The sequence below is a fragment of the Astyanax mexicanus genome, chromosome 3 (assembly GCF_023375975.1).
Source record: "Astyanax mexicanus isolate ESR-SI-001 chromosome 3, AstMex3_surface, whole genome shotgun sequence".
NCBI classification, from domain to species: domain Eukaryota; kingdom Metazoa; phylum Chordata; class Actinopteri; order Characiformes; family Acestrorhamphidae; genus Astyanax; species Astyanax mexicanus.
Genome location: NC_064410.1, coordinates 56,245,693 through 56,272,075, shown reverse-complemented (window position 1 = coordinate 56,272,075; position 26,383 = coordinate 56,245,693). Strand labels below are relative to the sequence as shown.

At 40.2% G+C, this 26,383-nt stretch overlaps 2 protein-coding genes across 8 annotated transcripts in view; one reads left to right on the top strand and one right to left on the bottom strand.

Annotated features, from left to right (window-relative positions):
• chst12a (carbohydrate (chondroitin 4) sulfotransferase 12a) overlaps positions 1 to 26,383 on the bottom strand; it is a 458,541-nt gene that overhangs the window by 146,490 nt on the left and 285,668 nt on the right. The window lies entirely within an intron of this gene.
• The window catches only part of ttyh3a (tweety family member 3a), a 120,248-nt gene that overhangs the window by 67,820 nt on the left and 26,045 nt on the right, over positions 1 to 26,383 (top strand). For all 6 annotated transcript variants that reach the window (XM_049475511.1, XM_049475510.1, XM_049475512.1 and 3 more), the window contains exons 6-10: positions 866 to 961; positions 7,698 to 7,770; positions 9,147 to 9,222; positions 19,602 to 19,657; positions 23,466 to 23,558. In XM_049475511.1, coding sequence (XP_049331468.1) covers positions 866 to 961; positions 7,698 to 7,770; positions 9,147 to 9,222; positions 19,602 to 19,657; positions 23,466 to 23,558 — 394 coding nt within the window. The remainder of the gene's footprint in view (positions 1 to 865; positions 962 to 7,697; positions 7,771 to 9,146; positions 9,223 to 19,601; positions 19,658 to 23,465; positions 23,559 to 26,383) is intronic.

Sequence of the window (26,383 nt, the reverse complement as noted above, 5' to 3'; positions counted from 1 at the left end):
ACTACATAATTTGAACAGACAAACTGTTCCTTACACTGTGCCAAAATTTCTTGATGATTCCTGATGAACGGACCAATAGAAACGCATCAAAACGACCTGAAATAAACTCTTTTTACATTGACTTCCATTGAAAGTTTACAAGGTTTTATACTCTCTCCTGTAAAGTTTCTGTTTCGGACATACTTGTTTTTCTTTGGACAGTAAATATAAAAAGTGCTTTTTATATTTACTCGACTATATTTGTCTGATATTGAAATTTGTTTGATAATCTGAGAAATAATCTGTAGTAGTAAATACTTTTTCATGCCACTGTAATATATATATATATATATATATATATATATATATATATATATATATATATATATATATATATAAACAGTAGAGTGTATATATAGAATTTTGAATATATTGGCTTATTCAATTCAGAGTGTATATTTTTGCTCAGATCCAGTTTTTTTTTTTAACTGAGTGGGAGGAGTAATAAATTTACTTGCACTTCTTTATGTTTATATCTCTCTGGCTCATACTTGTAAGAAGCCTGGATAAATAAAAAGGATATAAAAAGATGGCAGGAAAATGTGGGCGAAAAAAATACACCATATAAACTACAATAAAGCTGCCAGACAGACAGTAAATATAGATCTATCATCTGTGGTTCCCTGTTTCATCTTTTCATGGATGGTGCTTTAACACAAGACCGGCTGAGATTCAGTCACTTTCACTGTGACATATTGAGGACACATTTAACATTTACAATACTTATATTTTTATTTTAAAAATATTGTACGTATTTATTTGGGGTCAGTTGACCTCTGTATTCTATCTTTATTTTAATGCTTTATGAATTTATTTTATCTTTCAGGTGGCTGGGCTATCTGGGGCTGCTGTTGTTTGACGTGCTCATCTGCCTGCTGGTGCTCTTCGGCCTCATTCGCAACTCTAAAGGAACTCTGATTGGGTGAGTCACTGTGAGCTTGTGTGAGTGGGAGATAGTCGTGTCGCTCCGGGGGGAATCAGTGAAGCTACCAGCTGGATACTGTTCAACATCACCTACAACCGAGTCAGAAAAGTGGCTTATACTCTTAAAAATGACAGGGCTTTGAGCGAAATGGTGAAAAAAAAGAGACACTTTTAGCTCTGTTGAAGAACCAGGTTTATAATGAAGATGAAATGTGAAGAACCGATTACAAAAATGTCTTCTCTTTTACATTACTAAAAAAACAAACAAACATTGGATTGCATATATTTTTAGATTGTGAACAGGTACATTTATGTTTACAGTATTTGGCTTTGACTCTCATTTCAGAGTGACTTACAAGGTTACTGCATTTTCACTTTCCTCTAATTTTCCCGAAAATTGCCAGTGCGCCTTTTAGTCCATTACAGAGTAAACCCACTCCACTGAAATACAGCGTTATACAGGAGTTTTGGTTTAGTTCTCCAGCACGGGGGCTGGAGTAGCATAAGCTTTATCCACTAACCGCTATTTCCCCATTCAGAGGTGAGTATTATCGGCCTGTAGCCTGCCGCTAACCCGGCTAGCACTGCTGGAGCAGCGTTAGCATTACACGCTTTCCGCACTAGCTCTTCCCTCGATCAGAGGAAAGTGTATTGGACTGTAGCCTGTGTGTTTACCATGTTAAAACAAGCTAACGTTGGACGAACCTCTAGCGGTTAGCTGCTAATGCTAATGATCTATCATCTGATCTATCATCAGAAATTGAGAAATTTGGGAATCTAAGCTTACTATAATTAAACAGAAGAGCAGAGGTGTGGGCTTACATACAGGGTCTTATGCCAGGTTCATGCTATGTGATTTTAGTTCATTTTCCACGCTCGCTCAGTTGCCGACGTCTGGCAAATATTTGGCATACTAGATATCTGACCCAGTCAGCGACTGGGAGTTAGAGAGATATAGTTCTGTGTTGAGGACATAAGTACATATTTTAGTATAATAATGATCAGACATTTATAAAGCCAGTTGCTTCTCATGTGTGTTTAGTTCTGGTGTGCTCTCTGGTTAAATGTGTTTCTGGAGAACAGCCAGGTGAGTCAGCGATTTCCCATAGAACAAAAACCTTGTAATTTGTGACCCTGTGTCGCCATTCAGTTATGTAGTGTGAACAGAAGAAGTCACTATTAGAGCACAACCAGTCCTGTAGTGTGAACAGCACAAAGACTGATGACTCAAAAAGTAGTGTAGTGTGAACCTGGCATTAGGGGTTCAGTTCAGTTGATCAGTTGCTCTCACTCTGTGTCAAACCTTTTACTTTGCAGTTATTTTGAAAGTTCTCCACCAGCAGCTTCTGACCATCAAAGCTGTTAGATAAAGCAAATTTAGCTGTGTAAAGTGTCCATTATCGACAGCTGTTTTTAGCTCAGGCGAGGAAATCGTAATCTCTCAGTGATTCCTCCCTGTGGGACTGCGACTGCAGCGACTGCAGAAAAAGCCTGTTATCTGATTCTCACTGTGGAGGACAGCTCTTGCCAGTCACATCATCTGCAGAGGAACTGAGCGCGTGCAACTGCTTCAGCACTGGAGTCATGATGGGCTTTTGAAATGCGTGAATGTACTGATGGTCTGCATGCCAGTTAATAGGGGTGTAATGGTATTGCAATTTTGGAACTTATGGTTCAACAGTTCAGCATGGGTTCAAAACTGTAGGAAAAATATAATACTAAAAAAGGTATAAAGCGCTAGCATTGAGCTGTGGAGTGGTGGATCTATATTCTCTGGAATGATGGAGCTCCAACCAATACTTTTTGTATGGGATGAGCTGGGGAGTTGGCGATGAAAAAGGGTGGTGACAATGAATCCAATCAAATCCTCCAAAGCAGTGCTCTGAAATCTAGTAGAAACCCTTCTTAAATGTTGTCTTTGAGACACAAATTATCTTAAGCGAAGGTTAGCGTGGCATGTTGCTAACTCATTTGCTAACAATATGTACAGGTGCATCTCAAAAAATAAATATAAATATAATTTAAAAAGTTTATTTCAGTAATTCAGTTAAAAATGTTAAATTTCAAATATTATATATTTCATGTATTACACACAGAGTCATCTATTTTAGGCATTTAGTTATTGTAATGTTGATTATGGCTTACAGCCAATGAAAACCCAAAAATCAGTGTCTCAGGCAATTTAAATATTATTTAAGACCAATTGGTACTTTAGGCAGTGTGGACAGTGTGCCAAGTCCTGCTGGAAAATGAAATCTGCATCTCAATAAAAGTTGTCAGTAGCAGAGAGAAGCATGAAGTGCTGTAAGATTTTGTGGGAAAACAAAACTGCACTGACTTTAGACTTAATAATAAAACACAGTGGATCAACACCAGCAGATGACATGACTCTCCAAACCATCACTGATTGGTGGAAACTTCACACTAGACCTCAAGCAGTTTGGACTGTATGTCTCTCCACTCTTCCTCCAGACTCTGCTCCCTTGATTTAGAAATGAAATGTAAAATTTACTGATGATCAGTGATGGTTTGGAGAGACATGTCATCTGCTGGTGTTGATCCACTGTGTTTTATTATCAAGTGTAAAGTCAGTGTAGTTTTGTTTTCCCACAAAATCTTACAGCACTTCATGCTTCCCTCTGCTGACAACTTTTATGGAGATGCAGATTTCATTTTCCAGCAGGCCTTGGCACACTGCCCACACTGCCAAAAGTACAAAAAATCGGTCTTTTATAATATGCTATTTGTCTGAGACACTGATTTTTGGGCTTTAATTAGCTGTTTACTCCAACAAAAACAGGAAACACTCTTATTAATACCCTTGATTTCAGAAGAAAAAACATAATATCAGTTGTCCCAAAAAAATTTTCCCCATAAAGTATAAGTCTATAGCCAAGAAATTCCCTCAGGAATCTTCTTCTGATGTCAGCTGCGTCTGGTTGTCCAATTACATTAAGACACACTGACATTATTAACCCAGTCTACCCATTACAGGAAAGACAACCCAGCTCAGACAGCCGTTCCCCAGAGCTCAGGTTCAGAGCTTTTGTACCTGACCTATAGATCAAGCAGTGGATATTTCCTCAGTGATATGTCCTAACATTTAGAAACACATCAAACGGTAAAAAAGCCACAGCAGCCCGGGGGAGGTTTACAGCTGGAGATAAATGTCAGACCACCGATTACAATCTCTCCATTTTAGAAACAAACACAACCCTTCTTAAAATGTGATCACGCTGGTAATGAATGAAATATGGTGGTCACCAGTTCACCATCAGTTCTTTATCATCTCATTTCCACAGCACTTCCAAGGAATCATTAATTATTACACTTATTAACAGAAACCCTTCTTCAATTATAGATGTGGTCTTGGAAGAAGATATTAGCCATTAATAAAGGTTTCAATGTGGCTTTTTTTAGATTGAAAGTGCACTAAGAGGCAGTAAAAAAAAAAATAGGACACCCATATTTAAACATGTGGACATTTGGTCTTCATTTAAAAAGTATTGAGAAATTGAGATAATGTACCATGATAAACACATACTCAAAGTGCTCAAATGTCTTTTATAATATGATAATATATATAATAATAATAATATAATTATTTATTATATGTACTTAATGTAAATGTATTAATAATAAACTGCAGAGAATCCACACAGGAAAATAAAGTTTGTTTGTTTGTTTGAGGTGTCTAGCGACGAACTCTCACGTTGCTTTGACATCTCACGTGATGAAGACCATGGAGCGACTGCTGCTGGACCACCTCAGACCTCAGGTCCACCATGCTGAGGACCCACTGCAGTTTGCGTACCGGGAAAAGGTGGGAGTGGAAGATGCCATCCTCTATCTTCTGCACAGAGCTCACTCTCATCTGGACAAGGGGGGAGGTGCTGTGAGGGTCATGTTCTTTGACTTCTCCAGTGCCTTCAACACCATACAGCCCCTACTGCTGAGAGACAAGCTGATGAAGATGGAGGTGGACATGCACCTGGTCACCTGGATCACTGACTACCTTACTGGGAGACCACAACATGTCAGGATCAGGGACTGCTCCTCTGACACAGTGATCAGCAGCACAGGAGCACCACAGCGGACTGTTCTCTCTCCAGTCCTGTTCACACTGTACACATCAGACTTCAAATACCACTCGGAGTCATGCCACATGCAGAAGTTCTCTGACGACACTGAAATCGTGGGGTGTGTGCGTAATGGTGATGAGAGGGACTACAGAACCCTGGTTGAGGATTTTGTGGTGTGGTGCAAAATGAACCATCTACAGCTGAACATCTCCAAAAACCAAGGAGATAGACTTCATAGACTTCAGAAGGTCCAGGCCCTCTGCTCAGCAGCCAATCTCCATCGAGGGGGTCAATGTGGAAGTGGTCAAGTCCTACAGATACCTTGGTGTGCACCTGGACGATAGGCTGGACTGGTCAGTGAACACTGACTCCCTTTACAGGAAGGCCCAGAGCAGACTGTACTTCCTCAGAAGGCTTGGGTCCTTTAACATCTGCCAGAAACTCCTGCTGATGTTCTACCAGTCTGTGGTAGCCAGCGTCCTCTTTTACACTGTAGTGTGTTGGGGAGGCAGCATCAGCAAGAGGGACGCTGGACGACTGAACAGGCTGGTGAGGAAAGCTGGTTCTGTGTTGGGACTAGAGCTGGAGTCCTTAACACCACTGGCAGAGAGGAGAGCCCTCAGCAAGCTGCTGAACATCATGGACAATGTTCACCACCCTCTGCACAGCACCATCACCAGGCAGAGGAGCTCATTCAGCGGCAGACTGCTGTCCCAGTCCTGCTCCACAGACAGACTTCGAAAGTCTTTTGTCCCTCAGGCCATAAGACTTTTCAACTCATCTCAGCACAGCAAACTGAAGACTCTGTGACACCTTTTCTTTCCAGCAATTCTGGCCCCACCATGGACATACCCCCATCTATGGTCACACTATCTTGCTGATGCCCATAACACTATTTTTATAGTTCTACCCTATTTTGCACTAGTAGTTCATTCACTAGTTCATTCATCTACTGTTTACGTATCATTTGCACTGCTAAATTTAAATTATTATATAACTATTATAACTATTATATTTGCACTTTCTGTATGGCTGACATCAGTTATCCTTATCCTTACTTTATGCACATCAACTGGTGTTCGCTGTCTATTGTGTTCAACTGCACTACCTCCATTTTACATCACACACACACTAAAGACTGTACTTTTATAATTTCATTTTATCTTTTATTTTGTTGTATTTATATGTATCATTTATATTTTTATCTTTTTGTAAAGTATCTATCTATCTATCTATCTATCTATCTATCTATCTATCTATCTATCTATCTATCTATCTATCTATCTATCTATCTATCTATCTATCTATCTATCTATCTATCTATCTATCTATCTATCCGACCTATCTATCTATCTATCTATCTATCTATCTATCTATCTATCTATCTATCTATCTATCTATCTATCTATCTATCTATCTATCTATCTATCTATCTATCTATCTATCTATCTATCTATCTATCTATCTATCTATCTATCTATCTATCTATCCGACCTACCTATCTATCTATCTATCTATCCGACCTACCTATCTATCTATCTATCTATCCGACCTACCTATCTATCTATCTATCTATCCGACCTACCTATCTATCTATCTATCTATCTATCCGACCTACCTATCTATCTATCTATCTATCTATCCGACCTACCTATCTATCTATCTATCTATCTATCCGACCTACCTATCTATCTATCTATCTATCTATCCGACCTACCTATCTATCTATCTATCTATCTATCCGACCTACCTATCTATCTATCTATCTATCCGACCTACCTATCTATCTATCTATCTATCCGACCTACCTATCTATCTATCTATCTATCCGACCTACCTATCTATCTATCTATCCGACCTACCTATCTATCTATCCGACCTACCTATCTAGTGATGTTGTGACTCTGCAGAAAGTTGGTGAACTCTGTTATTTCACACTGAGAGAACGCAGAGTTGCTGTCGTTCCCAGTCTCTTCCACTGTGTTATAATATCACTGACAGTTGGCTGTGGAATATTCAGATGTGAGTAGTGAAATTTCATGACTGGACTTGTTGAACAGGTGCTGCATCCCATCACTGTACCACAGTGCTGGAGTTCACTGAGCTCCTGAGAGCTAATCATTTTCACTAATGTTTGAAGACGCAGTCTGCATGACTAGCTGCTGCTTTTATTACACACCTGTGAAGATGTAACTAAGATTAGCCGAGTTAACATTAGCGACGAGCTAGCTAACTTACTAACGCTAGCAGAGAGTTAGCTACATTACTGGGGAGAAAACTAGGGTTAGCAGAGAGCTAGCTTACATTAGCGGTGAACAAGCTAACATGTTCAGCATCACAATGGAACCAAATTGAAAAAGAAAATTAATAACAAATGGGGAACTTTTTTTTTTATATTTATAAGTTTTATATTTGAAATTGTCCATCCCTCACTGTAGTCTGGGGAAATTTAATTGCAAACATGATGAGTGACTCTGAGGTATAAAAATAAAGGAGCTTTATTTATATTTCAGTTAATGCTGACAGATACTGACTGAGAATAATCTGACCGTATGATTGATTACCCTTAATGCTAATATCTAATATTAGCTATAATAATGCTTACTGTATCTTGTATCTTATCTCTGTCTGTTTCTCTGTGTTTCTGCACAGGGTCTGTTTACTGGGAGTGTTGGCACTGGTGATCAGCTGGGGATCACTGGGTTTGGAACTGGCTGTCTCCTCGGTAAGTGTCTCCATGGCAACAGTACCCTGTACAAAGGCAGAACAAGATGTGTGTTGCAGTCTCACCATGAGCTTCCTTTTATAACTGTAACAGTTACGTCTGTATCCATGGGCATACCTAGCAGGAAGCGAGCTCACAAGAATGGGGTATATTTATATTTACAGTGCTGTGCAAAGGTTTTTAGGCATTAAATAGATTTGAGATCTGAGAAATAAGTGTTTTATTTACTCAGTAATACACTAATATTCATGTTTACATACAAAAAGTAGTGACTTTACATCACTGTATTGATTAAAACATCTCCGGAGCTCTCCTCTTGGGGTCTAGTTTTTATAATGCAAATAGCATACCATAAAGTGCAAGTAGAGGCAAAAACCTGATATAGGCTTATATAAAGCCTCTACTTTAATGATATATAATAATATTAAAAAAATATTATAACACACGTAAGTTCAACAAAAGAATATACATTTCCAGCTATGTAACTGTGAATATAAATGTGTACATACAGAAAGAAATATTTACGAAACATTTATCAAATAATCTTTTAGCCATAGCCTTTTATACTGTTTTATAGATTGGCATATTTTTTTGCCAAATGGGTAAAATCATTCCACAGTTCTCATCCTATTACATCCCAGTTGTGGTACCCATGCTGAGCCCACATGTCATGTAACTTGGTACCTTCCCAAAAGTGAGTCTTAGACATATTCAGGAGAATTATTAAACCATCTCTAGCTTCATAACAATCTTACTAGGCCTATAAGTTAAATTTTATTTTTTATCATTATAGGAATATTATCGAGTTTTTTTTTTTTTTTTTACAGTAAATACACTAAATAGATGAGTTCCTATAATTTAACCTATAAAAAACTATATATATATATATATATATATATATATATATATATATATATATATATATATATATATATATATTACTTGCGTGAAGCAACGGAGGAAACTCTCATGCTAAAGACCGTGATCATGTGACCTAACGAGACTGGAGGAAGAGTGAGTTAGGGCAATCAGGATTATTGCATTTTACATCGATATCTAGATTATTATGTCACATTTTTGTCTAGTTATTAATTTGAGAATTACTCACTTGAAGCAACAGAGGGAACTCCTGAGGCTGCAGACCGTTAAGCTGGAGGTAGAGCGAGTTAGGGAGAGGTAGAGGTCCACAGTGAACACACACATCAAACTACTTCTTTACCTGAAAATAATGAGTGCAGCCAAAGTGCACCAAGTACAGAAAAACATTTAAGGAGCTTAAATGAATGTACACGTTTTATTTATTGCATTTCACATTGATTTCACATTTTGATTCATTTTGCACAGCCCTAGTTTATACTGTTCATCTTTCTTTGCAGACTTCCAGCGATTTTTGCGTGGCGCCAGACATGTACGTCTCCAAAGTGGCCGAGCAGTACGGAGTCATCAACAAAGGTGAGAGTCTTTTTTTTTTTCTTTCCATTACCACTTCTCCATCTGCATCTCCATATCAGGGCAGGTTCGTTATCACTGCAAGTGTGTTGTTGTTGATTTTTGCGTCACTGGCTCTCAGCTCTTCTCTCTGAATCATTTCTCAACCTGCTACTGCCCTTTCATGTCTCACGGAACATTCCCTCACACAAGCGCTCATTTCCTGTTGGCTCTCAGAGGGGCTAAATCATCTGCCTGACTCCTCTTCCTCGCCCGGGCGGTGTTACTCACCGCTGCTCACGCTCTGTGCAGTGACCTGACCTGTGGAGAGGGCTGCAGAGAGTAAATTACAGGGGTGAGGCAGTTAGGAGTTACAGCTGAGGCTGAAGAGGAGGTCTCGTTTCTTCCTAAACACACTCTTGTGCTAGTGTTTTGTTTGTGTGTGTGTTTTGTGTGTGTGTTCCTCATTCTGGGTGGCCTGAGCAGATGGAATGATAATGATGGAATACACAGGAAGGAACTCAATGTAGGAATTCCGGTCTATCTTCTTTTCTCTCAGGTTCAGCTGTGAACGTTTAGCTTGGGTAACACTACACATTTCTTATGCCTTGATTTTAGCTCTGATTCTAAGTCTAAGACTTGTGGGCTCTTGTCTGCAGATTTGGCAACCAAAAATACTCAACCAAAATTGGCAAGTAAAAAACACATTTATTGGTAGATAGTCCAATGATTTACACTGAACAATGACCACCGTATTTTTCTCACTATGAGATACACCAGATTAAAGGCGCATTATGCAACACTAGTAAGTAACAGGTTTGTCACCATTTTTTCCTTCAAACTTAGCAGGTCTCGCTACTGGGTGGTAAGACCTGTAAAGCTAAGTTAAGTAAACAAAACTGTAATTCTTATTATTTTAAAATCAAACAAGCACTGAATGTTAATCTACACAGATTTCTCTCCTAAAAAACTGTTTATTTAGGTGAGTAAAGCACTTCCGTTTATTTACAGTAAGCCTAGATTTACAAATTTCCACTAAGGCTGGGTGCAGCAGCATTAGCAGCTAACCACAAGCCCTAGTTGGATGTAAATGCCGCCTGACAGAGCTACACTGTGTGACCCTGAGTGTTCCGGTAAGCCAGGGTTTGTCCCACATAGCTTGTTTTAACAAGGTAAATTGGCAGGCTACAGGGCGATAATACTCACCTCTAAACGGCTTAGCGCGGTTAGCAGCTAATGCTGCTCCAGCAGTGCTAGCCGGAGTTAGCAGCAGGCTACAGTTCAATAATACTCACCTCTGAAAGGCAAAAGAGCTAGCCCTTAGCGCAGTTAGGGACTTGAACCCAGGATCCCAGCTTTGCTAACCACTAAGCCAGCCTTGGCGCTACTATGAACAAGACAGGAAGAACTGAGAAACGAGAGGTTTAAGTTTACTACTCACATAAATTAAGCAAAATAAAGCATTCATGCGACTTGAGTAGCACTACATGATTAGAATAGCACTACAGAGTTAATTTTATGACTAAATTTGAACTGCTGAGGTACAGTAAATGGTTGACTAGATTAGCACTGCTGAAGTAAATTCATGATTGCTGAGGTCAGTATATTGTGCTTTAAATATTCTAAATTATAGTTTTGTGATAGTTGCATCATTTTTTTAAAAGTAAGCTTTAGGCTATTTCATTTATAGAATTGTAGAAAAATTGGCATAATTAATGCCAAATATTTTCTTTTTGGTGCATCTTTAGTAAATTGTGGTGAAGTGAATCTGACATAGTCTCAGTCTTTATTTTATCTGGCTGTAAAAGTGGTGTAGTGAACCCAAAGCCTTAAGCAGAGATGAACCCAGCGTCTGTGGTGTGTGTGTTTGTGTACAGTACGTGCATGTCCTGTGGTTTGGCCTGTCCAGTATTTCCTCTGGTGCGATTAGCCAGTCTGCTGCGCTGATGAGCAGGAGGAAGTAGGGCAGCAGGGACAGGATGTAGGGTGGAGATAAGAGCTCTAATGCAGGAAGACAGAATACTGGATAATAGAAAAGCCAGGCAGTGTCACCCGTTCAGCTGTGTGGCCTCTCTCGCTCTCTCACTCACACTCTTTACTGCCTAACAGAAAAACCTCTTCAGCTGTCAGATTTCACCCGTTTGTCATAATGTAATCCACAGTAACCCCACCCTCACCTCCACCACCACTTTTTACTTCCATCCCTGCAGAGGATAATGGAAATAAAAGGAAACGCTAGAAAAAGTGATAAAATAAGATTGCGCGAGTCTTCATGCCCAAAAGCATTTCAGCACTAAAACATGACCCTATTCAGCTCCTCAGCATCATCTCCACCTCTCTGACCTATATCTTATCTTATCAGTATTTTATCTTTATTATGATTTGTTGTATTAAATACATCATATATCATTTGTTGTACAAAGAGTAAGTGACTTTGATTGGGGAGAAAATGCTCAGAAAAATGTGGTTTTGCAAAGCCTGTTAACCACAGTCAAGTCAGAGAAATGCAAACACTTTATTAACCTACTTCAGTAGAAATGTTAGTTATCTATACTTTACTGCCGTAATTATTTTTCAGACGACTTTTTTACTTCACAAAATTATCATTTGAAAAAAATATCATTTAGATAAAGTGAATCTGGTAGTGGTTGGATGATAAACTTAAACATAAAGATTCCAACACCCTGGAGTGTGAAAATTCTAAGTGAGGCTGATTAAGATTATTTTTCCTAAAATAAGCAAACTAATTGTTGATAAATATGGCTTACAGCCAATGAAAACCCAAACACCAGTTTCTCAGAACCAGCAGATGACATGTCTCTCCAAAACAGAGCAGAGTCTGGAGGAAGAGTGGAGAGACACACAGTCCAAGCTGCTTGAGGTCTAGTGTGAAGTTTCCACCAATCAGTGATGGTTTGGAGAGACATGTCATCTGCTGGTGTTGATCCACTGTGTTTTATTATCGAGTCTAAAGTCAGTGCAGTTTTGTTTTCCTGCAAAATCTTACAGCACTTCATGCTTCTTCCCTCTGCTGACAACTTTTGCGAAGATGCGGATTTCATTTTCCAGCAGGACTTGCCACGTTGCCCACACTGCCAAAAGTACCAGTTGGTCTTATATAATAGTCTCATTTTCTGAGACACTGATTTTTGTCTTTTTATTGGCATTTTTAGTAACATTTCATTGATATTCTAATTTTTTGGGAATGCATTAGAATATAAAAGAAAAATTAGCACTGGTTAGAGCTGTATAAAGCCACAGCAGCAGAAGTGTGAGCAGATGCAACAAACGCAGGCCCAGACTTCAGGCAGTAAAATAGCATTGCTGTGAGCCAACTAGTGTTTTACTGAGCACACAGATGCATTACAATTACATCCTTAATTATCTTAAATTACATCCTGTCAGCTTAAACGCTGTGTAAATTACACTCAGCCTGATTATTATAGCCTTTTCCTTTATGACTCTTTCAATTATATATTTCTTCAAAAGGAGACAGGGGAAAAGGCAGTTAGCATTTTTGTAGAGTTATCAGAGTTAGCTTTAGACTTACTGGCTTTTGCATAGTATGCAGGTTAGCACTATGCTAAAGACTTATTTTCTTCTGAAATCAAAGGAATTGAAGAGTTTGTTGGAGTAAATGTCTCTGCTGTACAGGGATGATTACCACCCCAATGCATTTAGCTACTTGAAGTTGTACCCATTGCTGACACAGATGTGCCAATGCGCACACAGCCTATCTAGTCCCTGTGGAAAAATATATAGAAAAGAATTTGCCTTTTTGAAGCCAAAAAAAATTGTTTTTTGAACTTACTGAGCACTTATGCCTTATGCCAGGTATAAAGTATAAAGGGGTATAAAGCCCCCTAGTATTAAGTCCCCCTAGTGGGGATGCTCCATCTAGTAATTTCGGTTGGGGAACTGAGAGTTGGGTTGAGGTGGGATCATGATCATCCACACTCAATTTGATCTTACAACCTCACTTATGATCTTGTTGCTCGCTGAATGCAATCAAATCCCCACAGCAGTGCTCAACAATTAGTAAAAACCCTTCCTGTAAAGACAGATACTTTAGCAAAAGTATGTGGGAATTCTGGGCCGATGCCGATATTACACTTAAGCAATACACAAGAGATTGTGCCAAGGGCGAGTGCTGTAGATCAGCACATCAGTGTCAATATTACACATTATAGCACAAACCTCTTGTGTAACCTCAATTTTGTGATTATACCACAGTTCCATTATCGCTGTTTATTAAAAGATTTTGAGTTAAAGAGGAGGAGAAAATATGATCCGTTTGGTTATAAACACTCTGCAAGTTAAAATAGTTCCATTGCTTCTCTGTTTGTAGCTGCGCTGTTTGGCTTGTAAGCGCTGCATCGTTGCTAGGTTACCTGTATGTAGAGGTGTAATACATAGAGAGTTTCGGTTAAAGTGCATTACCGACCAATCACATTGCAGGGTCAGAACTAACTGTGGTATAATTGTACATATCTGCCAATGCCCATATACACATATATAACTTACAGAGAGACTACACACCCCAGTATAACTCTATAACTGTAAAACTAATTCGATATGGATGTAATTCCAAAATAATTGTGCATCCCTTCCTAATACTTTTGTCCATATAGTGTTTGTTTGTAACAGATGAGTAGATCTCAATGCAACTAAAAGTGGTTCTTTTATGGTATCACTCAAAGAAACCTTTGAAGCACCTTTATGTTTGAGTGTATGTCTGTCTCTTACAGACATTTGATATTTTTATATCATGCCCACCCCTCACCCCTCATCCCTGATCTACCTATCTATTTGAGATGAGACTCGGCGACCCTGTTGTGAACATGCTTTGAACAGGCCTCTCTGGTTTATTCATCTCTTGAAGCTTTTATGACCCGCAAGTGTTTTATGATCCATTTTCACCCTCAAGCGAATATTTTTACAGGGCTCCTAACAAACATGTGAACACGGCCGTATATCAGGTTTGTTTCTCTGTTTCTCTCAGTGATGTTGCGAGAGGTCCTCTACTACTTGTACTGTAAGTCATTTCCGTTCACTGCACAGCAGCGGTGGTGGTAGAGATTTAAAGTTCGCTCCCTCTCAGTTCACGTTTTATGTTCCCCCCTGTAAGAGTCTGTTATGTCCTGACGTCTCCAATCACATATTAAACCTAATTACTGACATTCTCGTAAAGATGATTGACTAGGTTGCCGGCTTCTATCCAAATTTCACAATGAATGGATCAATAGAAATGGTCCAAATTAACAAGTATTTCCACTAAAACAATAATGTGTAATACACTCCTATAAGATACACTTTATGGACAAAAATACGGGAAGACCAGCTTATTCATTGTTTCTGTCAGACATTGTCTCTGTTCAGACATGAGTAAAAGCGCTAGTGGTTAGCCATAAAATGCTGCTGCACCTAGCCTTAGTGGAAATCTGGAAATCTAAGCTTACTGTTAATAAACAGAAGCTGTGTAGATTAACATCCAGCGCTTATTTGACCCTGAACATTTTTAAGAAGTACAGTTCTGTTTACTCAACTTAGATTAGCTTTACAGGTCTCACCACCCAGAGGCAGGTAAAACATGGCAATACCCCTATTCTTCACTAGTGTAGCACAAACCGCCTTGTAATCCTGTGCACCTTATAGTGCGAAAAATATGGCAACTTATCCTCTCCAACTCATCCCAGAAGTATTGGTTGGAGCTTTATCATTGTAGAAGTATACTTTGGGGACAAAAGTATTGGGACACCTGCTCATTCATTTTTCTTCAAAAATCAAAGGGTATTTAATATAGTTTAACATTTAACCTTTTGTTGGAGTAACTTTATCTACTGTCCAACGAAGGCTTTCTACTAGATTTTTGAGCATTGCTTTCAGGATTTGATTGCATTTAGTGACGTGATTAGCATTAGAGAAGTCAGGATATTGGATATTTACCACAATGCTTCATCAGTCTGGATAGAAAACCACCATTCTGTCTTCTTGTATATCGTCCACTAGATGGTCTGCCAGTAATTGTCATTCACTTTGCAGTATAAAAAAATTCTGATTTGAGTCAGTATTTTTATCGGGCCGTTATTAACATAATTAACTTATCGGATGTCAGACGAAAAAGGCTGATCCATTTTTTCCAATCCAGGTTTCAGTCCATGCTTTGTGATGGACCATAAACTCAAGGTAACTTTAACCTGACACACAGCACTGATCCGAATTTCAGTTCCACAGTTAACCATGAACCTACAGCAGCTCCAGCCTCAAATAAGTAGCTGTTGCTTTGAACTTCCGAGTGGTTCAGCGGTCTAAAGTGCTGCCACTATCAGGGGGTCACCAGTTCGAGTCCTGTTTATGCAGCTTATCATTATCTGCCGGAGCCCTGAGAGAGCACAATTAGTCTTGCTCTCTCTGGGTGAGTAGATGGCATCCTTTCCCTCATGACTTCACAGGGTGATGTCGATGAGCACAAGTCGCTGCGCTTTCCTCTAAGTGCGCTGTGATGCTACTCAGCAGTGATGCATCAGCAGCAGTTTAAAAAGAGGCGGAGGCATCAATAGTGATGGGAGGAGTCTAATGAGTGTGTTGGGTTATTGACCTTTCAAATTGGGGAGGAAAACAACGTGTATGTTGTGTATGTTTGGGGATATTTTAGTGTAGAATCAGCTTCTCATAATGTGAGTAAAGCCATTATTCCATCTTTTTAACTGAACACGATTGTATATCATTCAGTAATTTACTACTGTAAGTACTGTAATTGTTATCCACTATGCACTCCACTATATGGTGGAGATTTAAAATGTGCTCCCTCTTTCTGGTCACATTTTTTGTTGCCCCCTATGGTCTGTAGTGTATTTTACCCTGACATCCCCAATCACACGATATTATTACATCCAATTACGGACATTCCAGTAAAGATGATTGACTAGGCTGCCATCTCCCGTGCCTGGACCTGGACCTGGGCTTTTGTGGTGCTGTAACAAGCCATAAAATATACCAGCCTCTTGTGTTTGGGCATGTGCGGACGTAATTGAGCAAGCAACTCCTTGTGGGACACGTCATTATGAGGTTTATGAGGTTTACGAGGTTTCTAATGTGGGTGGGCTGGTGTATGTGTGCGGAGGCTTGAGAGAGACATGAATTGGCTCATCTACTACCATCAGGGAAGGCTGACTGAGGACGGCTGCTCTGCTCGGTGCCCGGTGCCCACGAGCATGTGTATGTGTTCGCATTTGGCTCTGAGAGAATGACTCTTCATCACTCCTCCAGACTCCAGGCCTACTCTTCTGACTCACTGGAGGCTCGCTGGCTCCGGGCTCGGCTCGGCGGCTACGCAGATCTGGGCTCCATGTGTGAAAATCACGTCCGTGTTGGTGTTTATGCGTGGGGGGGGGAGCACGGTGCGAACATGCAGCACTTCCTTCGCAGAAATAGAGCGTGGGAAGCTTTTTATAACCTGTCCTACACACTGTCCTACATCTCCTGCTTTCCAGCTCGCTGAGCATGCTCTCAGTTGGCTGGGTTTTACTCTCCCCGGCCCCTCACCCTGCTCTGCTCAAACAGCCTGCACTTTCGTTCCTCATTAACAGGCTAATTAGCCGCCGCCGAGGCCTCCGCGACCCGCTGAAGCTCACCAGTGCTGAAGCATTATAGAGATTATAGATAGAATCGGTCTGATTCAGTATCAGTATTAGGGCCGATATTGACGTAATTAACTTATCTGGTATAAAACGAAAAAGGCTGATCCACTTATGATCCAGATTCCAGTTCACAGTTTGTGCTGGACAATAAACCTGACATAACTTTAAAGGAGAACTCTGGTGTGAAATGGATTTGGGTGTATTTAAACGTGATAAAAATTACTTACCTCTGTTGGATAGCCCACCTCCGTTCTCCCGCAGCTTTCTCAGATTGCAAAATTCATTAAAAATGCAAGAATTCCAGATTTCAGCTGTTGCTGAAAATATCTGGTTACTGTCGATATTAAAATGCAAAGAACCAACAACAAATTACATAAACATCGCTCAAATACTATTTGTGCTCAACGGTTGACTTATTGTAACTTCATTCATTCTAAAGCCTGTTTGAGCAAAATGCACAAAATGCTGGATCTCAGAAAGCTGCAGGAGAGCGGAGGTGTGCTACTCAACAAAGCTAAGTAGTTTTTATCACGTTTTTATACACCCAAAGTCCATTTTACACCAGAGTTCTCCTTTACCATGTGACACTGATCTGAATTCCAGTTCCACAGTTTGCTATGAACACACAGGAACTCCAGCCTCAAGTAACTAGCTGTTGCTTTAACTGAAAACTTGTTTGTTTGGAGATATTGTAGCTTAGAAGCGCTGAAAAGCAAGACTGCTAATAATGAGTAATATGAGTAAAGTATTGCATGCTGAGGGCTGGAGGTATGGCTCCATCTACGATTTATCCAGTTTAATCAAGTACCTGCGGAGGTTTCTGTGCGAGAGTGGCGTGAGTTAGATCCTGCTATAGCTAATGAAGTTACCTACAGCAGCTTCAGGCTATAGGCTACCTGAGTAGGTATTTTTATTTAGCTGTTATTATGAGTAAAATGTTGTTTGTTTGGAGATATTTTAGTCTGAAACTGTTGAATTCCAGCAGAAAACGAGACCTAAAAATAAAAGTAATATATACAATGTAAAATAAATCGGTATTAATTAAAAAAAGAGCTCTTGTGTGTTGGTATTGGCAGTTTTGTATCGCTTTCGGACCAGAACAGAAAAACTGTGGATCAGCAGCCCATCGCTAATGGAGACTGAGTGTGTTAGTGGAGGTGGTGTAGAGAGAGAAAGAGAGAGATATGAAGTTGGGGGAGCTGACCTCGACTGCCCCGCTCTGCTCCGGCTCTGTCGTTCAGAAGGCGGTTAGTGGGCTACAGTGCTGCGCTATCCTGCGCCGCTGCCTCAGGCTGCTGCTGCTGCGTCTGCGCCAGCTCATGCATCCTGAACTTCAAGGTCAATGAGTCTGATATATCGGCCAGTAGGTCAGATCACTCGCCTGGAAAATGCTCACTGTGCTCTAAAAAGAGAGAGCTCACCCAAATTACTTCACTAATATAGAGAGAAAAGAGGCAATACAGCTTTTAAGATATTTAAGGTTGATATGAGTTTCTCAGCGGTCTGTGAATTACAGTTTCTACTGTACAAACATATTGGAACACCTGCTTCTTAGTTTCTTGTGAAATCCAAAGCATTAAGAAGAGTCTGTCCTGCTTTTGTTGGAGTAAAATCTACTACATTTTGAAGCATTTACATGAGGATTTGGAGAATTTTGAAAATGTAAAAATATATTTTATGTAATATGTCTGGCTATCTCTGGAATCTATGTAATAATCCCTGCTCAGGATTGGAAAGTGGAAACTAATAAAATTGATCAGTTGTGCCACATATACAGTGCTGTGAGAAAGCATTTTCCCCCTACAGATTTCTTTTCTTTTTGCTTTTTTTTATCATACTTACATTTTTTTAGATTAACAAACAAACAAAAAAGCTAAATGATATATTTTTTTATTAAAGTAAAATGTAAGATGAGCTGTTTTGTGTTCTTTTTTTGATCAGCAGTGGTTTTTACCTTGGAATTCTCCCATGGATGCAATTTTCAACCAGTCTCTTTCTTATTATTAAACCACTGACCTTAACTGAGGCTTAAAGTGAGACCTGCAGTTCTTTAAATGTTGTTTTGTGTTTTTTTGTGACCTCCTGGATGAGTTGTTCAAGCTCTTTTGGAGTAATTTTGGTAGGCCAGTCACTCCTGGGAAGGTTCACCACTGTTCCATGTTATCTCCATTTGCAATGTTTTTTTCATACTGGGCCATGTGGGTTTGGATTGCTTTTTTGGCCTTAATAAATTAAATCATTTCAAGTATTCTTTTTATATTTACTCAGGTTATCTTTGCCTGATATTAATGTGTTTGATAATCTGAAATATGTATGTGTGGCAAAAAAGCACAAGGGTGGTTGGTATGACGTGGCCTTTTTTTGGTCCAGTTTGTCAAATATATGTAAATTATAGAAGAATATGTCAAAAACTGTGATGATATTGTTCAGAAAGTGCTGTTCTATATGAACTTACAGAACATTCATGGGATTAACATTTACTTTTTGTCCCAATCACATTTCACGAAGAATTAATACATTAGAATCGTGAATATTAGTATCTAGACCAAGGACTCTAATTGGTGTAGATTCTTAGCAGGGCAGAGTGAAACCACATGAGACCTTTTTATAAATCTATTTTTAATAAAATCCAGAGGGTCTGTGTTTATTGGTTGTATTTATACCCACCATGCTCAGTAAAGACTATCATGACAGTGTATGAGATGTAAAGAATAGGCTGATCTGGTCACTGGATTTAATTAGTCTTCTCTGCTGTTTCCACAGATATCCTGCAATATTACCTCCAGTGCAGTGTGGGCCAGGCCAATCCATTCCAGCAGGTAAGCAGATCTTCTCTCTGTCCTCTCTCTCTGTCTTTAGATCTGTTTCTCAGCATTGCACAACACTTGACATTTCCATAAACTCCACAACCTCCAACCTCCTGCATTCAGGACTGGCCTGATTCAGTCCAACCGCATCTGAGAGTCCTCCATGATGAGCTGCTCTCGAGTCAGAGCTGAGTTCAGCCCAGAATTCAGGATAATCTACATTTCTCTCAGGCTACATGTATGCCTATATTGTTTGGTGGTTTGACGTGACAGCAATGTATGTTGTCATAGCAGTGCTTCATCAATTTCTTTGATATTTAATTATTAACATTTAGTGTACTAAATGACCAAATCCACCCTTTTAAGATTAGTTCCGTATTTTTTGTACTATAAGGGGCACCGGATTATAAAGCGCAGTTTCAATAAACCTCTCTTTTCAGGTCTATTTTCATACACAATATGTGCCGGATTATAAGGTGCATTATTTTTTAAAGTCAAATGAGCGCTGGATATTAACTTGCACAGATTTCTCTCCAGTAAACTGTTTATTTGGTTGAGTAAAGCGCTTCTGTTTATATACAATAAGCTTAGATGTACAGAATTCCAGCTAGCCAGACAGCGATACTGAGGAACCCTGAGTGTTCTGGTAAGCCAGGGCGATATTGGCTAATATAATAAGATAGTAGTAAGGTTACAGTCCAATATACTCACCTCTAAACGGCAAAAGAGCTGTTTATCAGGTAATGCTAATGATGCTCCAGCAGCGTTAGCCGGGGTTAGCAGCAAGCTGGTATATTGATCTCTGTGGGCCGATGGTTCCGACTGTTATCTGACAGTTCTGCAAACGTGGGCGAGCGACACTGAATACATCCCTACAGCAATTGCCCGAGGCCATAAGTGTCAGCGCAAATGAAGATACACCATCTTCAGGAGAGCTTGCAGACTGTGCTGGGTCCTGACTTTCAGAAGGAGGAAGTCTAATAACCATAAATTAAGAAACAAAAACAGCTGTCAATCGGGTGGTTAACAAAATACAAATTTCTAATCACCTCTGCTCTGCCTTAAACTCTCCTGAACATTACACCACAGGTAATTGTGATCCTGCAGTGTGATTGGCTGAAAGATGTTGTAGGAGTGCCAATATTGATGTGGAATATTAACCCAACACATACCGTACACATGTAATCAGCCATAGTAAAGCAGCAGCGTTATAATTATACCTTAATAATATATGATAATGGTGATGTATATGTATGTATATATATATATATATATATATATATATATATATATATATATATATATATATATATATATATATATATATATATAATTGAAAAATTACTTTATTTCAGTAATTCAGTTCAAAATGTGAAACTCATATATCTAGATGTATTACCCACAGAGTGATCTATTTTAAGCGTTTATTTATTTTATGATTAATGATTATGGCTTACAGCCAGTAAAATCATGTACTTACATTTACTTCGAAAATTTTATTCACCTGATATTTAATTCGATTTTCACTTAATTTGAGTAAATATTCAATTTCTTTTTCCTTTTAGGCCCCTGTGAGTATTTTGATAATGACTGTCAGTCTCAATATAATGTACCTCTAAGTGAAAATAAAGGGCTATTGTTTGGTTGGTGTGGTGCAGTGGATAACGACACTACCTGCCAGTGAGCTACCACATCATGTGGGAGGTTGCGGTTCAATTCGTGGTCTGGGAGATGATTCTGTGCTACACCAATAAGAGACATTGGGCAACACTCCTAACACTACATTGTAGGGGTGTGCCATATCATATCGTACGCGATAATATCGCCAACATTTTTGAATATCGTGAACGATATTAAACCCTAAAATATTGTGCTATTTATTTTTGCTGTTTTTAGCAAAAGAAAAATTCACACTGTTCTCATTTCCCATTAAATATCTACTAGAGACAGATTATATCTGTCCAGTATCATTTATTTTACTGCAGCATTGGATATTTGGAGATATATGGAGTGCATTATTAATATTGTGCAGTAGTGCATTCCTGAAAACAAAAATGTTTTGTCATATGGTCAAGAGTATCGTTATCGCAAAAATACCGTGAAATATCAAGATATTATTTTAAAGCTATATTGCCCACCCCTACTAGATTGGTCCAACTCTGTAACAGAAATAACCTTGTAGGTCATTCTGAATAAGAGCGTCAGCTAAATGATGTAAATGAAAAAAAGAAAAAAAAAGTATTAATTGATATTACTGTGGGAGCAGCAGCAGCAGTATTTGAGCCACACCAGCTGAGGCACAGCACTTTCTGGAGCAGCAGCAGCAGCAGCAGTAGAGAACATACTGTTCCATCACTATTCTCTCTCCCTTTCTTCCTCCACAGCTCCGTAATCTGTAATTTTCCAGCCTTTCATGGCGGCTTTTAAAAATAGAGCTGTTGCTAAGAAAGCCTGCGCTCGCCGCCTCGACCACTCCGAGCCGTCCCTCAAATATTAACGCGCTCAGAAGACCTGGCACTGTCCTCAGCGGCATGCGGGTACTAATGGACCGGCACACACTGCCTTCCTTTCTTCTCCTGCCGTTCTTTCCTCCTTCTCTCAGCTGCCTGATCCGGCAGCGGTGTGGACAGCTGCTGCAGCTCCCACCGAGGGAAGGGCCCTCATGCATAATACACTCTTCTCACTGCTGAGGAAGAACACAGCGAGTGTGTTAACACGCCAACCAGAGAGAGAGAGAGAGAAAGAGAGAGAGGTAGAAACCAGCCAGTCAGCAGCAGGACACACACATAATAGACACACAGTTCTTAGTTTAAGAATAAAAATCAATAAATAAGCAAAAATACACAGAGCATTAATGTTTTATGAATACTAAAACTAAATGAGCTGTTGACCTTTCACATTCACCTCCGTAACATCTGCTGTCAGGGGCACATCTCCACAGGCGTGACAGCTAGCTCTGTCCAGAGCTGTGTTATCATTTTCCTTTTTGAAAATCTCCACCATCTGCTGGATTTTTTGTAAATGCTATCAGTAGACAGACTTTGCTCGTCACAGTCAATCTCTAAAAAATATTTTATGTATCAGTGCCAGTCCTTTAATGTTGTCTGAGCGACAAATGGATATTTTTGGACTTTTAGAAGTGTTTCGTTATTTCAGTTCAGGGAAAATAACAAGAATTTATTTGTTTTCTTGAATAGCCCACCTCTGTTCTCCCCATGATTTCCCAAAATTTTCCTGTATTTTTCTAACTATAAGGCACACCTAAAATAGACAGCCTTATAATTCATTGCGCCTTATGTATGAATTCTACCAGTCAGGTATTAAGGAGCAGTAAAGCCACTCTTATTAAGTACAGCATTATAAGGGAGAGTTTTCTTTGAGGTTTCTCCAGCACTAAGGCTGGGTGCAGCAGCATTAGCATTAGCCGCTAACCGCAGCTCTAGTTCTTTCACTGTGCAGAGGCGAGTATATTGGATGTAGTCTGCGTGTTTGCTGTGTTAAACCAAGCTATGTGAGACGAACTGTAGCTGACAGCGCTCTGGGTCACCGAAAGGCATTAGGCATTGTGATCACCGCCAAGATCAATAATTTGTTGTCACACGTTCAGAAGGTCTGGTGTCATGGTATAGGTGTCATAGCCTTTTACCTTTACCATAGCCTTGTTTAAGCAAACAATATGCATCTGAGTGTCTAAATTAGTTGATTTTAGCCTTTTTTTTTTAATCGTTTTAATTGACAGTTTGCTATGGTTCCTGTCCATAGTCTTAGATTAATTTAAAATAGTGAATTATAGTTTCTCTTTGTTTGTGTGTTTATGTAGAAGCTGTCCGGAAGCCACAAGGCTCTGGTGGAGATGCAGGACGATGTGTCAGAGCTCCTGCGGTCTGCAGTGCGAGACTACCCACAAACCAAGGTCTGTATCATCACTGTGTACATAAAATACACATTATATAAACACTTCTGACCAATGTGGCTCTAGCACAGGCTCAACACTGCAGTAAATATACTAAAACAATATATTGTGCAGCGCTGGTGAGATGCCAGTGTGGTGTTATGCAGCTCTGATTCCCCTACGGCCTGTTCTCCTGGACAGCATGACGGCTGACAAGCTGGACGTGTGAAAAGGAAGCGCTGGGTCTCGGTGGCACAGGGGGGCATTGTGGGAAAAGTGCTGAGCTGGTGAAAACACTTCACACACTCTGAGCTGGCACAAGCTATTTACAGCTGCAAGTTCACACAGCCTGGCCCTCACACGACACTGAACTTCTGACAAAAGCATTCCCGTGTGCATCGGGAAGTGGAATGCTTTTGTGAGAGAGAGAGAGAAAGGGTGTGTGTATGTGTGTTTTCTCCTCTCTTTGGCTCTGTTATATTATTAAAAGACTCGAGCAGGCCTTGAATCTGCAGCTGTATTTGTGCATTTATAGCATTTTAGATTTATACGCTGATCAGTAAAATAATAGTTGCACCCAGAAGAAATCAATTGACAAGAATTAAACTTGGTGGGTAGATTTAGAATCCTGAGGTATGTAAATAATTCACACTTAGGCCTGTCACAATAATTACTTTATTGAATTTCTGGATCTTGTTGAATTGTGTTGCTTTATTAAGAACAAAAATCATTGCTTGTGCTTAAACTACACATATTTTTTCCTACACATATTATTTTTAATACAGTTATTTTTTAAAAATATCAGCATTACATTGACAAAATTCAATTATATTATGTTGTTTGTGTCAATCACGTAAAAAAAATATGATAATCATGATTTTTTTTAATGCTGCTAGTTCCCTGTATTTTTGAGAGGGGGCATAATAATAGTGTAGTGTGGTTTAGATCAGGCAGACTAAAGATTTTTTACTGTTTTATAATATCTCAGGAGAGAGAGTGAGAGACAGAGCAAATGAGTGAGAGAGAGACAGCACAAGTCAGCGAGAGACAGAGTGAGTTAGCGAGAGAGAGCAAGTGAGTGAGAGAGAGCAAGTGAGTGAGAGAGAGACAGAGCGAGTGAGAGAACGACAGCACGAGTTAGCGAGAAAGAGACAGAGCAAGTTAGCGAGAGACAGAGCAAGTTAGCGAGAGACAGAGCAAGTTAGCGAGAGACAGAGCGGGATAGCGAGAGACAGAGCGGGATAGCGAGAGACAGAGCGGGATAGCGCGAGAGAGCAAGTGAGTGAGAGAACAACAGCACGAGTTAGCAAGAGACAGAGTGAGTGAGGGAGAGGCAGAGCGAGTGAGAGAATGACAGCACGAGTTAGCAAGAGACAGAGCGAGATAGCGAGAGAGAGCAAGTGATTGAGAGAAAGACAGAGCAAGTGAGAGAACGACAGCACGAGTTAGCGAAAGAAAGAGACAGAGCGAGTTAGCGAGAGAAAGAGCAGGATAGCGAGAGACAGAACGGGATGGCGAGAGAGAGCAAGTGAGTGAGAGAGACAGAGCGAGTTAGAGAACGACAGCACGAGTTGGCGAGAGAGAGAGAGACAGAGCAAGTTAGCGAGAGACAGAGCGGGATAGCGAGAGACAGAGCGGGATAGCGAGAGAGAGCAAGTGAGTGAGAGAGAGGCAGAGCGAGTGAGAGAACGACAGCACGAGTTAGCGAGAGAGACAGAGCTAGTTAGCGAGAGACAGAGCAGGATAGCGCGAGAGAGCAAGTGAGTGAGAGAGAGAGAGACACAGCGAGTGAGAGAACAACAGCTCGAGTTAGCGAGAGAAAGAGACAGAGCTAGTTAGCGAGAGAGAGACAGCACGAGTTAGCAAGAGACAGAGTGAGTGAGGGAGAGGCAGAGCGAGTGAGAGAACGACAGCACGAGTTAGCAAGAGACAGAGCGAGATAGCGAGAGAGAGCAAGTGATTGAGAGAGAGAGACAGCACGAGTTAGCGAAAGAAAGAGACAGAGCGAGTTAGCGAGAGAAAGAGACAGAGCGAGTTAGCGAGAGAAAGAGCAGGATAGCGAGAGACAGAACGGGATGGCAAGAGAGAGCAAGTGAGTGAGAGAGACAGAGCGAGTTAGAGAACGACAGCACGAGTTGGCGAGAGAGAGAGAGACAGAGCAAGTTAGCGAGAGACAGAGCAGGATAGCGCGAGAGAGCAAGTGAGTGAGAGAGAGAGAGACACAGCGAGTGAGAGAACAACAGCACGAGTTAGCGAGAGAAAGAGACAGAGCGAGTTAGCGAGAGACAGAGCGGGATGGCGAGAGAGAGCAAGTGAGTGAGAGAGACAGAGCGAGTTGGAGAAGGACAGCACGAGTTGGCGAGAGAGAGAGACAGAGCAAGTTAGCGAGACAAAGCAAGTTAGCAAGAGACAGAGTGAGAGAACGAGAGCACGAGTTAGCAAGAGACAGCATGAGTTAGCAAGAGAGAGAGTTAGAGAATAACAGCACGAGTGAAAGAGAGACAGCAGGAGAGAGATTTTAGCACAGCAGCAGTATGTGGACAGTTTGTGTGCACAGTATCAAAAACGGGCAAATAATTTTTTTAGACCTTTCAGTACTCGGTAGTGCGGAGACATTTCGCTCAATGTCTTTTTAGTGTCGAATTCTGATACCCAGCGCACACAGGAAATGTGTGTGATGTTACTGGTTGCACTGTCAACACTTTCTACACCCCCAGAGTGCAAAGTCTGCAGAAAGTGTGTGAGAATATTGAAACGGCATAAGATGGATTATTGCAGGACATCTTTAGAATGCGTGTTACACAATCGTTTTACTGTAGCACAATAAATATTGCCCATATCAGTCT